This window comes from Myotis nattereri (genome assembly GCF_964212035.1).
Source record: "Myotis nattereri genome assembly, chromosome: 1".
Classification (NCBI taxonomy): Eukaryota; Metazoa; Chordata; class Mammalia; order Chiroptera; family Vespertilionidae; genus Myotis; species Myotis nattereri.
Window position 1 is genome coordinate 135,939,541 of NC_138075.1, and position 15,744 is coordinate 135,955,284.

The window sequence follows — 15,744 nt, forward strand, 5'->3', positions numbered from 1 at the left end:
CCAGGCTACGGGGTTGCCTCTGCATTTGTTCAGACAGAACAGCGACATGAAAGCCAGCAGACTGTCCTTGGGATGGAGGAGAGGCCTGGTCACCTGTTGGTACAGACCAAGGGGCAGAGATGCAGAACGCTGTACTCTTTCCGCTGCCGCAGCTCCCTCCTGTGCACCCACAGAAGCTCCAAAGAGAGAGTCCACCCAGCCCAGCCCGTACGCAAAACGTCTCCTCCTCAACTGCAGCCAGGCTCTTTGAAGGCCAACTTGGGCAAGAACACAGACTTCCCTTTCCAAACACAATTAGTGCCTGCCTACTGGCACAGTTCTTGTTTTAGCTCACTTTTTCTTTCAGAAAAACCAGAGAAGGCAGTATAATCTTGTGCACCTGAACCAGCCTGCAGCCAGCCAGAGCCCCCTGGGCAGGGCCCCTCAGGGATGCACAGTGATGCATCGATGTCGATGTCATCACCTGGAATTTGGAAATGCAACAAGCCCCTCCCACCTGCCACACAACTGCCCATCAGCCCTCACCCTCCCACAGGGCTAGCCCACGTCCAGCTCTGCAGACACTGGCAGGGGGTGACAACCTCTCATCGCTGCGGGCTTCCTTCTTCATCCACAGCTGAGACCTGCCGCCTCTCCGGGCTGAGACACGGCTAAGTTCACTTACGCCAGGGGTCCTCAAACTTTTTAAACAGGGGGCCAGTTCACTGTCCCTCAGACCGTTGGAGGGCCGGACTATAGTTTAAAAAAAAACTATGAACAAATTCCTATGCACACTGCACATATCTTATTTTGAAGCAAAAAAACAAAATGGGAGCAAATACAATATTTGTATTTGCATGTGGCCCGCGGGCCGTCGTTTGAGGACCCCTGTTTACGCTAATACCAGAGCCAACATCCCCTCCTTCACTAAGCATCACCTCAGGGCACAGTCTCAAGCCCCTTCCTTGGGGGCTTTGGGAACACACATCTCCCCGACCTAAGCAGCTAGTGAGATCTGTCTGACTTGAAAACGGGAAAATGGAAATGATGGTGGGGAATTGGAATGAGTCACAGAACCAGCTTCTCAGCCCTCCACAACACTGTGCTTCTGCGAGGGGAGAGGCATCGGAAGATGTAGGAAAATGTGACTGGAGGGGCCAAAAAAGGTAAAAGGGGAAAAAAACAACAACTGAGTAGATATACCACTTTCTCTGCAAGTCACCTATACTTCTCCCTTGCTTCTCCCCTGCCCTGGTTGCTTTGCCAAGTTCTCAGGTACAGACAGGGTCTGCTCTTGCTGGGGGAGCTGCTGTGCTGGGAGTCTGGGGAGTCCTGCTCATTGATGGTATTCAGGAGCAGGCATGAGGGTGGCCTTGGCAGGTGAGAGTGCCCAGGGTCTCAGGCCTGCTCCTTGGAAGGCTGGGCGAGCCCTTCCTCCTCGTCTCCAGGGGCCACACATGGCAGCGGTGGTAGAAGTCCAGGGCTCCATCCAGAGCATCGGCCATGAGTGTTCAGCTCTTTGAGGTCATCACTGTGGCAGCGCCTGTTGCACACACACACACCTCAATGCCCAAGTCACCCATGAAGTGGCGATATCTGCCAGGCGTCTTGTCCTTGCTGTTGGGAAGGGGGCCGTCCTACTCACAGGTATAATCTTTCAGCAGCTCCTCCTTACATCCGGAATCCGTCCGTGTCCAGCAAGGCCCCAGGGGCCAGTTCCCAGGGCAGAGACAGAGCCACTGGGATCCGTTCCAGGGGCTTTGGTGGCTGTGGGTTGGCTGGCGTGTCTGTGTTGGAGGGCTCAGGGTCAGCGATGATGGTGGGGGGTCACGTGCTGCTTCTGCTGGGCCCAGAAAAAGGGCTGCTCTGTGCCCCCTGGGGGCCCCTGGTGGGATTGGCGCCTGGGGACTGCTGCCCACAGAGCCACACTGTACAGGCAGCTGCTGCTGCTGCTGTAGCTGGAAGGCATAAAACAAAATGGCAGCGCTAACTGTGGGCTTCTTGGTAGGTGATCAGGTTGATTTCATGTTCCCACTGTGGGCCGGTAGGCGGTGCTTGGGTGCTTGGCCGGCAGTGGTGGCCGCACAGCAGCAGCTCAGGATGATGATGATGGTCCACACCAGCCAGAACACAACACCAGAGTTCGCAGTAGTAGGTGCAGCGCTGAGACTGCCCACAGCAGTGTCCTCTCTCACAGGCGTAGCTTCGATTGTTGGTCCCCACACAGGTCTCATCCTGTGGGGGTTCAGCCCTGGCTGATGGGGCTGGGCAGCACCCAGAGGAGCTCCATGTTTCCCTTCTTCTCTCCATCCCACCTCCTCCCCTTCTCTGCCTTCTCTAACACCATCTCTTCCTCCCTCTCTCCTCCTCGTTCCTCTTATTATTTTTATTATTCTGGAATATCTGTGAGTTTGAAGCCAAGATGATTTTGTTTTCTTACAGCTGATGGCTAGCATAATACTGAGCATGTATCAGGGGCTTACTAAGTATCTATTGGATAAATGAATAAATTAGGATAAAGAAATGGGAAGAAGCTAAAGATCTCTCATTCACACCATCCTCCAAGGCTCTTATGAGAACCAAGCAATGTTCACCCTGATTTTGTCCTCCACCTGGGAGAACTCACTGAAATTGTAAAGTCTTTTAAAATTATCTATTTGGAAGAAGAAGGCTATCATTTATATCGGTAAAAGTTCCATTAAGAGGGTCAAGAAACAGGAAAAGTAACTATTGAGGGTAGCACCTTTGAAAGGATTTCTAAATCCCAGGAAGCCTGGCTTAAAATCTCAGCCCTGCCCTTAAAAATTGTGGGTCCCCGGCATGTTCTCTGACCTCCCAGACTCAATTTCCCACTCCTGCAAACCAGAGAAATAAACTGTACCACTTCATGGGGTCACATAAAGCCTGTAGCACAGGGTCCATAGTAGAGGTACCTCATAAGTGTTAATTATCATTGCTTTATTAGCAATAGATTACTGACTGGTCAAATAATTTTTCCACTTTATTTATAAGGTTTCCTGCCATGACAGTATGTCTTAGGACCCCAGGCCTTCTCTGACCTACTCCAGCCGATCATTTTTCTCTCCGTTGGCAGCAGACCCCCAACTCCCCAGGTCCTTGCCTGGATGTCGTTTTAGGGATCTACCAGCTGAATCACGAGGTCCATGAGGACAGGAACTGGGTCTTATCCATCTCTGTGTACCAGTGACCAGGATAATGTCTGGCACATTGGTGTGCTTATTGAAGATTTTTTAAATAAACAGAAATGTCTAAATTATTGTAAAACAACCCCAAATTTCCTACACTCCAGTGAAAGGGCCCCAGTTCATGCCCTCCCATGTGTGCCTGTGAGAAGGACCATCACGATGCAGAGGGTTCAAAGGTTTTCAGAGAGTGCTGTGATGAATAAGAATGTGTAATGTGTGATACAATAAGAGAAAACAGAGACAACTTGCCGTACTCAGCTGCTCCTGGTTCCTCCTCACTCTCTCTATCTCTGGTGTCATGCTGACTGGGGTTGCCCTGTAGCTCTGCTCTTTGTACTGGAGCTGGAAACACAGGGCAAGACAGCGTGAGGCTGCGGGAAGGAAACGGCTGCCCCTCCACCGGCAGGATCAGAGGAGATGCGCATGCTGCAGAGCATTCATTAGTTAGACTCTTCATCGGGATCCTAAGTGAAATATGCCTTGCTGAGAGGCTTCATCATATTGATCCCAGACTACGCTTTTTCTTGTCCAAATGTTTCAAATCCCACCTTTGGTTGTTACTCTTCCAATTGCATCATGTATTTGACCTTATCAGTGATAGCAAATGATTCCTTCTGTGAATGTATTTCCTCATTGCAGTAAAGCAACACTGATCAAGTTACCATTTTATATTTTAAAAGAAAGGGGGATTATATCAGCTCTATGCTTGTACCTTAGGGGTGAACAGTCACGATAGAAAGAAACCATGAACCTCACAGTTTTCTTCTCTGAAAACATCCAACCTTGGAAGGCTTGCACTCTGGAAGAGCAGTAGGGACGTTTTCCTGGCCTGCAGCATAGAGGTGCCTTTGCTTAGCCAGGGCTTCAGACCCATCAGTTGCGGTCAGCTTTCCTAGCAATTCCACACACCCCAGAAAATAAATGAGCAGCCAACACCAAGGGGGAAAAATGGTATGTCCATCAACTGAGTTTTTGACAGGCAAAACTAAAACTCACAGTTAAAATCCTATAAGGAACTCCGCAAGGATATGGCAGTGATTTTTTAGAGTTTAAATTTAGCATAAGGGTTTTTTTTTTCCTAAGAAATTACCAGGCCTACAGGGCCTGCAGATAAAATGGACTTGAGTTTCCACCCTCAGCAGTGAATGTGCAAGTGAAGAGACATTTGATAAGTTTGGAAAATAAGCGACAAAGGGACAGGCCCCTCCTACAATGTGTGACCTTCTCTGTGCCATGGCGTGCATGTTGAGAGGTTAGGCAGACTCTGTGTCTGGGATAACTGTGTGAGTCAAAGTGAGGCAAGGTCCAGTGTAATCTCTATGGGCGGCAAGATACATGGAGATTGCTCTGGGTAGAGCTCAGAGGGGAAAATCTGTAGAACAGCATTACTGATGTGGAGAGACTAGTGAAGCTGATTTCTGGTGGATGTAGGTTTCGGGACATAAGGGTGATGTGGAGATTGTTCATATTTTGCATTCATCCATTTGCAAACATGCCAAGTGCTTTACAGGCAATATCTCACTTACTACTTTAGTCCCTGTGTTATAGATGAGGGAACGGAGGCTTGGAGAGCCGGGTGGCTTATGAAGGTTACAGAACAAGTAAGGCCTGGAGAAGGGATTGAGCCAACCGTCCAGGGTCCCCATTCGTCCCCACTATTCCAGTGTTATCTAAATATCCACCATTTGCACACCACTTACCCATGTGTCATGCCAGATGCCATCTGTGCTGTGATTTATATATTTTTTCAGTTCTTTTACTAGCTATTCTTTTCAAATAAAGTTATTTTTAAGGGAGTGTTATGCTTCTATGATGAACACATTAAGACTGCTTAATCACTGAATCAAGGCCTAATAATCAGCAAGCCACTGAACTGCATCTATGTGTGAACCACATTTAAGGGACACTGTGGGTCTCCCAACTGCCCCCCTTAAAGGCCCCACCGTCATCTTGTGCCACACTTCACCCCAAGTGCCCATCACACTAAGCCTCCTCCAGCTTGAACAAGCCTTGGATTCTGAACAGAATCAGTTTGCTCTGCCAGCAAGGCCGTTCCCCAGCAAACCCACCCCAAACCTTGATTAATTCTTCCTGCTCTAACTCAAATGTCACTTTTTCTCCAAGAGTTTTACTCTCTCTCACTAACACAGCCTTCCTTCTCTGCATTTCCCTACATCATTTTGCAAGAGGAATTATTACTTATTATTAAATGAGATATTGCATGTAAAGTACTCAAAAAGCAAAGTAAACACCCAATAAATATTGGTTATTGTTATAACACTTAATGCATCATCATTACTTTTTCATGCCTGTTTCTCCTAGAGACCTTGAGAATATTCACAGCCTTAACTTTAGGGTTTGCCTTACTCATCTTTGAATTCCCCCCAAAATAAAAATATAGTAGGAATTCAACAACATGTTTGTGTTTTGTAAATAGGCAAATGCACATGAAGCATGGGCTAGGTGTCATGGAGGCCATGAAGGTGTGTGAGAGCCTATCTCTGCCTTTCAAGAACTGGCCCTCCTGAATGATATTCACCATAATGGGCCTCCACCTTTGTAAGAGTCATGTATGGTGCTAGCCAGTAAAACAGCAAACAATACTTTGGGAAATGTGATCCTACATTGCTAATGTTCTTCTGGTTTTCTTTAACTCCCTTTAGCTCTGGAGGATCAGAAATGGCTGTTGCATGCTCTATCCCTTCTTTGTATTTCACCTGCATAATTTATTTTTAAAAATGTGGGTGTTATTCAACACAATGCTTTTAAAAAGTTTAAAATTCTTCATTTGTAACTATTGCATAATTGAAATTTCCTAATGCCAACATTAATTTTCCTTCAATGGGAATACAAATTTTTATTTCATCTGATACTTTCAGGATTCCTTTATATACAGTACAAATAAGTCCATATCTATTCACCTATCCATCATTGTAGGAGTTTTTTAATTAAAGTAAGAAAATGTTGTTTATGATAATAAGTTTTGTCATTAGGCAGATATACAAAAAACCTTGGAAAATACTTGAGGTAATATCATAATTTATTATTGTCTATACAAAATGCAGTTTCTATTTATTGCTATGTTAAATTTACCACATATTTAAAGGCAAATGTCAAATTAAGTTAGCTACTGAATCTTGGGAACACTGCTTAGTTGACTAAGAGCATTCCAATAATCCAGAATAAGGAAAAAATAAATGTGGCCATGATAAAAGAAGAGAAAGGGGGAGGTAAAGGTACTTGTTCTTAAAACAGAGGCCACTGTGTCCTGATCACTATAGAAAAACCAGTAGCAGAAAGTCAGCAACTGTCTTCTACCTTCACAATCATGTCATGGAAAGCCAGCCTATAACCTGGCACACAATTCACTGAAAAGCTCCTCTTTCAAATCTATTTAGAGCAGGGGTCCTCAAACTTTTTAAACAGGGGGCCAGTTCACTGTCCCTCAGACCGTTGGAGGGCCAGACTATAGTTTAAAAAAAACTATGAACAAATTCCTATGCACACTGCACATATCTTATTTTGAAGTAAAAAAACAAAACAGGAACAAATACAATATTTGTATTTGCATGTGGCCCGCGGGCCGTAGTTTGAGGACCCCTGATTTAGAGGAACATCAACTCAACAAATGGTAATACCAGAACACATTTATGTACGGGACAAGAAACAGCTCTTTAACTTATAAATGCCATCATATCAGGTATTATTTTAATGTCCAAAATTCATGGAAGATTGGATTCAGAAAATGGACACAACTGTATATTTAGATGTGAAAACATAGGCTAAAGAGGCACACACTGAAGCTTAGCAAAGACTTAAATCTACAAAAAAAACCCACACTTTAGAAATCACTGGGTAGCATTTAAGGTGTTTAAAGCTAAAATCCATGTGGGGAGTCAAAAAAAGTGGTACCTAAATACCTCAGATACCATCTATGGCAGTGTCTATGGATCTAATGTGAGTAATAATGCCAATATTAGTCTGGATCCAAAAGAGTTAAATTGAGAGTATGCTGAAACAGGCTACCACTAAATAAGATTCAGAAACGGTTCTTAGAGAAAGCTAATAGCTAAAAGGTTTGTACTCTGGAGGTGGAAAATGTCGAGATCTTTAAATGTTAGAGAATCATATCTTGGTTTGACAGATCTAGCTAATCTTGAAAGGGCAAGTTTCCATTTGAATACTAAGCAGGAGTTTATGGCCCAACCTCACAGAGATGCAGAAATACGCATTTATTGTGCTGGCAGAGGCAGTGGGACGCTGGGAGAACAATGATATACTGTACTACTTGGTGTGATTTTCCTCGGGTGAGAAGTTAAACATGATTAAAGATGAACACTTTTGTTTTCCATGGGACTCTAATCAAAATGGCACAGTCATTTCACTGTAGGCAACAGAACTGCACGCTACAGAACATTTATAACATTATATTCCACTGCACTGATGTGTACATTTCAAATATTACCATTTGGAAGTGAAGGAAACAAACATTTTACACTTTTCTGCCAAACTAATTTCCTACCAGACCGGAGTGTTGCCTGACACAGGCTGTCTCCATGTGGAGCACAGCACATGCCTACACCCTCAGCATTAGGCCCTTCTCCTTGTACTTTCTGCAGGAGATACCTTCATTCCTGCGACCGAGATTTTATTACACCAGCATTCTGTAGATTTCTTATAAATTCATTTTGAAGTACATTTTACTACAGCATTAGTTGCCTTTCCTGCTCCTTCTCCCCAAATGCCAGCACACACTCACATTCTAAAATGAATGCCATGTAACTATTGGAGTTCCTGACACATGAATAGAATCAAGGAATTTTCACTTGGATTACTTAAAGAAAGGCTTGGCCTCCAAGGGTGAAGGTAAAGAGAAGGCCTAAATGGGGATTCAAGAAAAGAACCCTTTAGACTTCCTCGTCAACAAACTAAACATACATGGAAGGATGCCCATTGACGTACGGATAGCAATTATCCATTGTCAATGTCAAGCAATTTTGTTATTATACCCATAACATTAAGCACCTCCCCAACCATCCCATCTAGCTCAAAAGGAAATGGAAGGGAAGTTAATTTACAAATGATAGTTAAAGTGTACGTTTTCCTTTGCTAAAAGCTGGAAGAGGTAGAGGCCAATGGGGCCTTTGAAACCTTCTCTTAAGACACCAAATAAATGTTCTAAGGCCTTTAATCATTCTCCAGGGCAAAATTCCTTTCTTCCAAGTTGCAGAGAGGTACTGAAATGTATCCTTTCTCTAAAAAATTTAATACAGTGAAAATTCTGTTTAAAAAGATAAAATCTAGTCCTAGATGTCACGACTATACTATTAAAGTGATCGATCTCTTGTGCTCTATGATACAGCAAGATGAAACACTGCTTTAGGTTCAAGGGGAACAAGGCTACAAATTTCCTTCTGAAAGTTAGATATTTGATATTTGATGAAATAGCATGTCAACAAAGTAAAGAATAAAAGAAAAAAGCAACTAGTTTAGTAAAGAATGAAAAACATTTATCTAACTTACATTTGCTTTTGGAAAGGATAATTAATGCCATAGAGAACTTACTGAACTAATATTCTGCTGATTTTTCTTCACTCGTTCAATCTCTGGAGAATCTTTTACTGCTGTGCCAGCTCCTACTTCTTTCTTATAAAATACCTTTATTATAAGAGAATGAAATAATAACTATACGCTTATTAGCATTCAAACCCTAGACTTGATTTTTATAAAAGACAATTTCTCAAGTCTTAGAGTAATGTGATTACAGCTTCTATTTATGAGTACCATTGGCACATTAATTAATTAAATAATCCATTATGAGAATAAATGCCCAACTTTGGTTTCATAGGCCATAATCCTACAAGTAACCCTCTTATGCATGTTCTAAGGCATGCTTGGTATCTTATATGGCTACAAATTATTTGTTCTAAGAATATGTTAGAGAACTAAAGTTTCCTTCTTCAAATATAAATGCCACATGGGTATTTGAGAAAAATCAAAATGCACACTATAAAAGTTCACTAATTCAAAAACAGCATGAAATTTTAAGCAGGTGTTAATCTCCAAACACAAAAATGCCTTCGTTCTCTTTAAAGAAAATATTAACTCTATCATCATTAACATAATTCAGTATTTTCCTCATCTTCCATTTATTCATTATACTCCCCATGTCTTTCCACCCCCACCAATATCTACGCCTTTCCAACATAAACCAAAAAAAAAGTGCTGTACAGAAAATAATAAAAATAGAAGAATTATAAGAAAGCCATGAGGACAGAATGAATTCCTCTTTTGAAGTGTGATAACCCACATGTCAGGATTGGGAGAGTGACATGAGAGATGTTCTCCAAAAGCTAAAAATCTAGAATACCATGAAATCACAGGACTTGAGAGCCAAAACAGCCTTTTTCTCAAACCCTGCCTTCCAACAGGACTCCATTTCTTTTTTTTCTTTTTGTTTTAATATATTTTATTGATTTTTTACAGAGAGGAAGGGAGAGAGAGATAGAGAGTTAGAAACATCGATGAGAGAGAAACATCGATCAGCTGCCTCCTGCACATCTCCCACTGGGGATATGCCCGCAACCCAGGTACATGCCCTTGACCAGAATCGAACCTGGGACCTTTCAGTCCGCAAGCCGATGCTCTATCCACTGAGCCAAACCGGTTTCGGCAAGGACTCCATTTCTTAGCACAGCCTGACTATGAAGACTCAGAGGCACTTGCCCATTAGCACTTGTCAATTTTTTAGCAAGTAGAAAAATATTTCAGAAGTTATCAGACTTAATAGAATTTATATTTTGATGAGACATTTGCTTAGCTACTAAATGAGCTAAATTCTACATTAAAATACTGTCTGTATGGCTTTAGCCGGTTTGGTTCAGTAGATAGAGCATCAGCCGACAGGCTGAAGGGTACCAGGTTTGATTCTGGTCAAGGGCACATACTGGTTACAGCTTGATCCCCGGCCCTGGTTGCAACCAATGCGGGAGGCAACCAATCAATGTGTCTGTCTCACATCGACGTTTCTCTCTCTCTCTCTCCCCTTCCATTCCACTCTCTGTAAAAATCAATGGGAAAAAAAATCCTCAGGTGCAGATTAACAAAATAAACAAAGAAAAATACTGGCTATATGGTCAGTTTTTATCACATGGCTGCAAGTTATATCGTACAATTCAAGTTCATATATCCATTAAACATAGACCCAATTTCTTTTTTTTCTTTTTTAAATATATATTTTCATTGATTTCAGAAAGGAAGGGAGAGGAAGAGAGAGATAGAAACATCAATGATGAGAGCGAATCATTGATCGGCTACCTCCTGAACGCCCCCCACTGAGAGTTGAGCCCACAACCCAAGCATGTGCCCTTGACCGGAATCACACCTGGGACCCTTTAGTCCGCAGGCCAACACTCTATCCACTGAACCACACCAGCTAGGGCCCCAATTTCTTAATGGCACTGATACAATTCTTATTGCTCAAAATAAATATATGAAAGTTTAAGAACTGGTTACAAACTAGTAAGTTTGAGAAGGAAATCTCTTCATCTGACTATTTTCATCTTCAAGGTAAAGGTATGTATAGAAGATTAAGACCTCTTTTTCTGAGTGAAAATTAATAAATTCAGTTAAAAATAACTATAGCTTGTACTAAAGAAGAAAATTTGGATTTGTAATTCTAAAACAATCATAATAAAGAAATAAAGATAATACAGATAGAAAATTCAAGTAATGCAGAAAAATAAATGAGACAATGAGGGAAGGTCCTCCGTACAAAATACAATTTCAAGGAGGCGACTAAAAAGAAATAATGGCTACTCACTGAACTAATGTTTTGTTGAGTTGTCTTAATTCTCTGGATTTCGGGAGTATCTGCCACAGGAGAATAGTTAGAAAGCATCTTCTCTGCTTCATCTTTATACTTTTTCTAGAAATACAAACAGTTCATATCAACCTGAAACTTTGTGTGTGTGCACATATGAGACAGAGACAGAGAAAATGATAGTGATACTACTTCAAATTCGACTTTACCACCTGGCTGCAAGTTATATCATATGATTCAAAGCAGTTGTTGATGCAACAGCAAACATAAGGGGTATGCTAACCGAGTAAGCCAGCAGTCAGGGAGCAGCCTCACCTCTGCTCAGGCAGGGGTCCCACCCCTGTCCATTCCAGGCCTCAGGAGGGCTTGACCTCTAAGCCACTCTTTGTTTAGAACCTACTCTTTTAGGAGCAGTCCCTCCCCTGTTCACAGTTACCCCATAGTTCCTGCAAGTAACCCAGCTCTCTATATCTTCTTGTTTTTGTGCTTCTGGGTTTATGTTCTTCTTCCTACTTCAAGTAAAGATACATCTGAGCCCTGGCTGGGTGGCTCAGTTGACTGGTGTGTCGTCCTGTACACCAATAGATTATGGATTCAATTCCCAGTCAAGGCACATACCTAGGTTTTGGGTTCAATCCCTGGTCAGGGCATATATGGGAGACAACATGTTGATTGTCAATGCTTCTCTCACATATCAATGTCGCTCTCTACCTATCTATCTATCTCCCTTTCCCCTTCCTTTCTTTCTAAAAGTCAATAAAAACATATCCTCGGGTAAGGATTAAAAAAAGATATATTTGATTAAGGTAATAGTGCCTTAAAATAAAAATTATTTTATTATTCCCTCTTACAGATAGGGAAACTGAGTCACTAAGTAAGAAGTGTCAGAACTAGGATTTAAAACCAGGCACTCTAATTCCAAAATCAGTAATGTTAACCATTATGACACACTATTGCTTGTTAGGAAAGGTAATTTTGTTCATGTTGAAATGCACCATAGCATCATTACATCCTCTAGAATTCCATTGTGTCCAAAATAATTTTTAAAAATCAACACTGGTAAGTTAAAACAGAAATTCTGACAACTGAGGCATAATCTCCTCGTAAAGCCTTTACTCTTGATTCCTTTACCTTCTCATAGCATATATCATGGTTTGTCATACTCTCCTTGCATGGTTACTAAATTAACCTGTACCTCCCAAAGAGCAAAATCATATCTAATTTTGCATGTAAACAGGTGCTCAGGAAGTATTTGCTGGATGAATGAACTTGGTATTCCTGAGATAGCAACTTCTCTCCACTAACTCAAATGGCTTTTTGTCTATTTTACATATTTATCTAGGACAGTGGTTCTCAACCTGTGGGTTGCGACCCTTTTGGGGGTCGAACGACCCTTTCACAGGGGTCGCCTAAGACCATCGGAAAACACATATATAATTACATATTGTTTTTGTGATTAATCACCATGCTTTAATTATGTTCAATTTGTAACAATGAAATTAGGGGTCACCACAACATGAGAAACTATATTAAAGGGTCGCGGCATTAGGAAGGTTGAGAACCACTGACCTAGGATATTAGTTTAGCTGATTTAGTTCGAGCACTTCTCCAAGTTCACATGCCATCATGAGACACTGAGGACAGATGGACATGCACATCAGGACCATCCCAACTGCTGTCATCTGATAGGGCTGAAAAGCAGACAACTCCTTTGACAGCTGACTCTGCCATCTTGATTCTCACATTTTTTAGCCAGCAGATGTTTAGACTCCTTGCTTATATTTTAACCAGAATTTTAAAAAATTTGGTTAAACGTTATTTTCAGCATAAACCCCATTAACCAAATTTAGTTCATCCCCTTTACTATTTATTTTCCACTGAGATTCATTCTTTTCCATGTAAATTTTACAGCAGGGAAATATTTCACTAATGAAAATTTTTGCTCAAATCAGATTTTAATTCTTCCATTAAATATTTTCTTTCGTGGTCATTATTCCACCCATATCAAGTTTTCCTGAGGTTAAATTTGGCATCTTACCAAAAAAACAAAACCAAAAACAAAACTTAGTTCTTAATTTTTATTCACTATTAGAGGCCCGGTGCACAAAATTTGTGGGGTGTGGGGAAGAAGGGAAAGTTCCTCAGCTTGCCCTGCACCCTCTCGCAATCCAGGACCGCTCGCCCCTAACCACTCGCCTGCCTGCCTGCTCACTCCTAACTGCTCACCTGCCTGCCTGCTCACCCCTAACCACTCACCTGCCTGCTTGCTCCGTGTGCATCATAGCAACTGGTCGTTCTGGTCGTTCCGTTACAACTGTTGCATATATATATATATATATATATATATATATAGATTCACTTTCACTTTACACTTTGTGCAGTTTTACTCACTTTTAGTTTTAGTTGGAGCTATTTTAAAGATAATACTCATTATGAAATGGGGAAAAAGACAATTAATTCATTTGTAATCTTGTTTCTGTAGAGTGAACATTAAATCCAAGTATGCAATACAGTTTTCTGGTGTGTTTTTTAAAGGTCAAAATGTCCTTGAATGCAAAACAGGGGCTCCAGCAGGGGAGCTCTGACAGTGAATAATGTCCATGGAACTGAATCTGCAGCAGTTGTCCCTTTCATTAGTGAAGTTAATTAAGTTTGGCCAATGGTTCCTTTACAATGGAGTGCACTGACTTTGAATTCAGTGCCCTCAAAAAGGTATCAATCATAGCAATGCACAAAACACATGGTGACTGGCTGTTAGAATACATTGTTCTGAGCAGCTTAACGACACCAACCTGGCTATAGATTTCCGATGCCCTCTTGGCTCGCAGCATATCCAGAACGTCCATGCTCACTTGCATTCCTTTCCCTTTGATTTCTGTTTCCAGATCTTTCTTATATTCTATCTAAAAGAGTAGAAAGGGATCTTCAGTGCTTTACTTAACCTTCCAGAGCAATGTAGATATTTATGTGTTCAAATCTCAAAGCCACACACGTGGAAATACCATTTGTACTCGTTCTATATACAATTCAATATGTTTTTTTGAACTTTGTATGTCATTCATTTCTTACCTGGCTGGCCATTCCGGATGCTTTCTTGGCTCTCTGGATATCAAGTGTGTCTGTGCTCACCTGCATGCCCTTCCCTTTAATTTCAGTCTCTAGATCTCTTTTATAGTCTTTCTGTAAAAAATAAAACATGCAATTAGAACTCTAAAATAATTTTAAAATTTTCATGTCATTTCACCATCAGAATCATGTCTTCTGGAGATATACTGGAACTTTAAGTCTTTTATTTCCATAGAAGTTTAGAATTTTTAACTTGTGGTAGAAACATGACTTGGAATGTCTTAGTCACATAGTCAGAAGGCTTTTTCCTACTCACCTGAATTAAGAAAGAAACCATAGTTAATCCAGGGGAAACTTTCTATATATGAGAAAATTGATGAACTATAAATTAATATATCACTCAGTTAATGAATATCAGTAAGATGGGTTTGTAAAATTGTCACTTTTTGCTCTGTAATGAATAATTGCTTGTTGCTTCCCTGAAATCTAACCCCCCCCTTTCCCTGCTTTAGCTCCCTGACTTACCACTGCTTCCCCATTCTAAGCCACTCAGCTCGAGGGAGACTGCCCAGATGCATTGGCCCTGCTGGACTTAAATCAATCATTATACCTATCCCTGGCTCTTCATGATTGGTTCAGGGATAGGTGCATTCTTTCTCCTCGCGAGCTATCAAAAGACTCTCTTTCCTTCGGTCCATGAAGGAAGTGGCCCCAGGAGCTGCTAGATGCCTCTTTGCAAGCAGAAGAAGAAAGCCTGCCTAAGAACCAAAAGACAGAAACCAAGCCTGATTTACACAGTTTGCGTCCCACATCAAGCTATGTCTAAGAATTCCTCTGCTGTTTGGTACAAGAACAGTAAATGTTCTGCTTTCCTGAGCTATTTTGAGTTGGATTACCTGTTACTTACAAAATATCAAAACTACACACACAAATGTCTTAAAAGACTCTTGTCACACTTTAAAACTAATTATTATAAAATTCAACAAGCTGTACTCTTATAATTGTATTCTTTTCTGGATGCATGCTACTCTTCAAAGAAAAATTTTATTAAGAGGAAGAAGTTATTGACAGTATCTAAATTACGCTTCTTCCAAAAACAGTTATTTCACATTGTGTTCACATACTCTAGATTTATAGATTCTCTAATTTAACGTAAATGCTGTCTTGCTTATTTATGAGGTAGTGCTAAATTTAGAGAAGTTGTAAATAAAAATCTCAATCTCAGAGAAATATTATATTTTTCCTTTCTTCCAGTCATAAATCTGCCTATTGTTACTCAGGGTCTCAGTTTCAATTTTCGAATAAGAGTTCACGTAATAATGTTTAACTTTCAAAAGAATAACGCTGAAATACTAGTATTACTATGTCTGTAAGGAGCTCTAAATTTTTAGCAAGCCTCTGAAGGCCCCAAAACAAGACACTTCATTTGGAGAACAATATATGAAGGAACTCAGGCTCTAGTCATCGGTGGCCACCAAGGTCCCATGCAGAAGGCATGTCATTTAATTTTCCAGTATGAACCTTCAAATCTGAAGTATTTTAAAGCCCATAAATAGACTATATAAGACACCAGTTACATCAGCTATTTATTTTTTAAAAATATATATTTTATGGATTTTTTACAGAGAGGAAAGGAGAGGAACAGAGAGTTAGAAACATCGATCAGCTGCC

At 41.1% G+C, this 15,744-nt stretch overlaps 1 protein-coding gene and 1 pseudogene across 3 annotated transcripts in view; both read right to left on the reverse strand.

Moving 5' to 3' along the window:
* The window catches only part of NEBL (nebulette), a 372,828-nt gene that overhangs the window by 31,401 nt on the left and 325,683 nt on the right, over positions 1-15,744 (reverse strand). Inside the window, exons 15-19 of one of the 2 annotated variants that reach the window (XM_081103925.1) lie at positions 14,077-14,187; positions 13,800-13,910; positions 11,008-11,112; positions 8,751-8,843; positions 3,435-3,527 (exon numbers count right to left, since the gene is read on the reverse strand). The exons of the other annotated variant lie outside the window; for it this stretch is intronic. Coding sequence (XP_080960051.1) covers positions 3,435-3,527; positions 8,751-8,843; positions 11,008-11,112; positions 13,800-13,910; positions 14,077-14,187 — 513 coding nt within the window. The remainder of the gene's footprint in view (positions 1-3,434; positions 3,528-8,750; positions 8,844-11,007; positions 11,113-13,799; positions 13,911-14,076; positions 14,188-15,744) is intronic. 2 annotated transcript variants of the gene reach the window in all.
* On the reverse strand, positions 1,198-2,289 carry LOC308529274 (WW domain binding protein 1-like; annotated as a pseudogene). Its single transcript has one exon. The product of its transcript is annotated as a WW domain binding protein 1-like (transcript).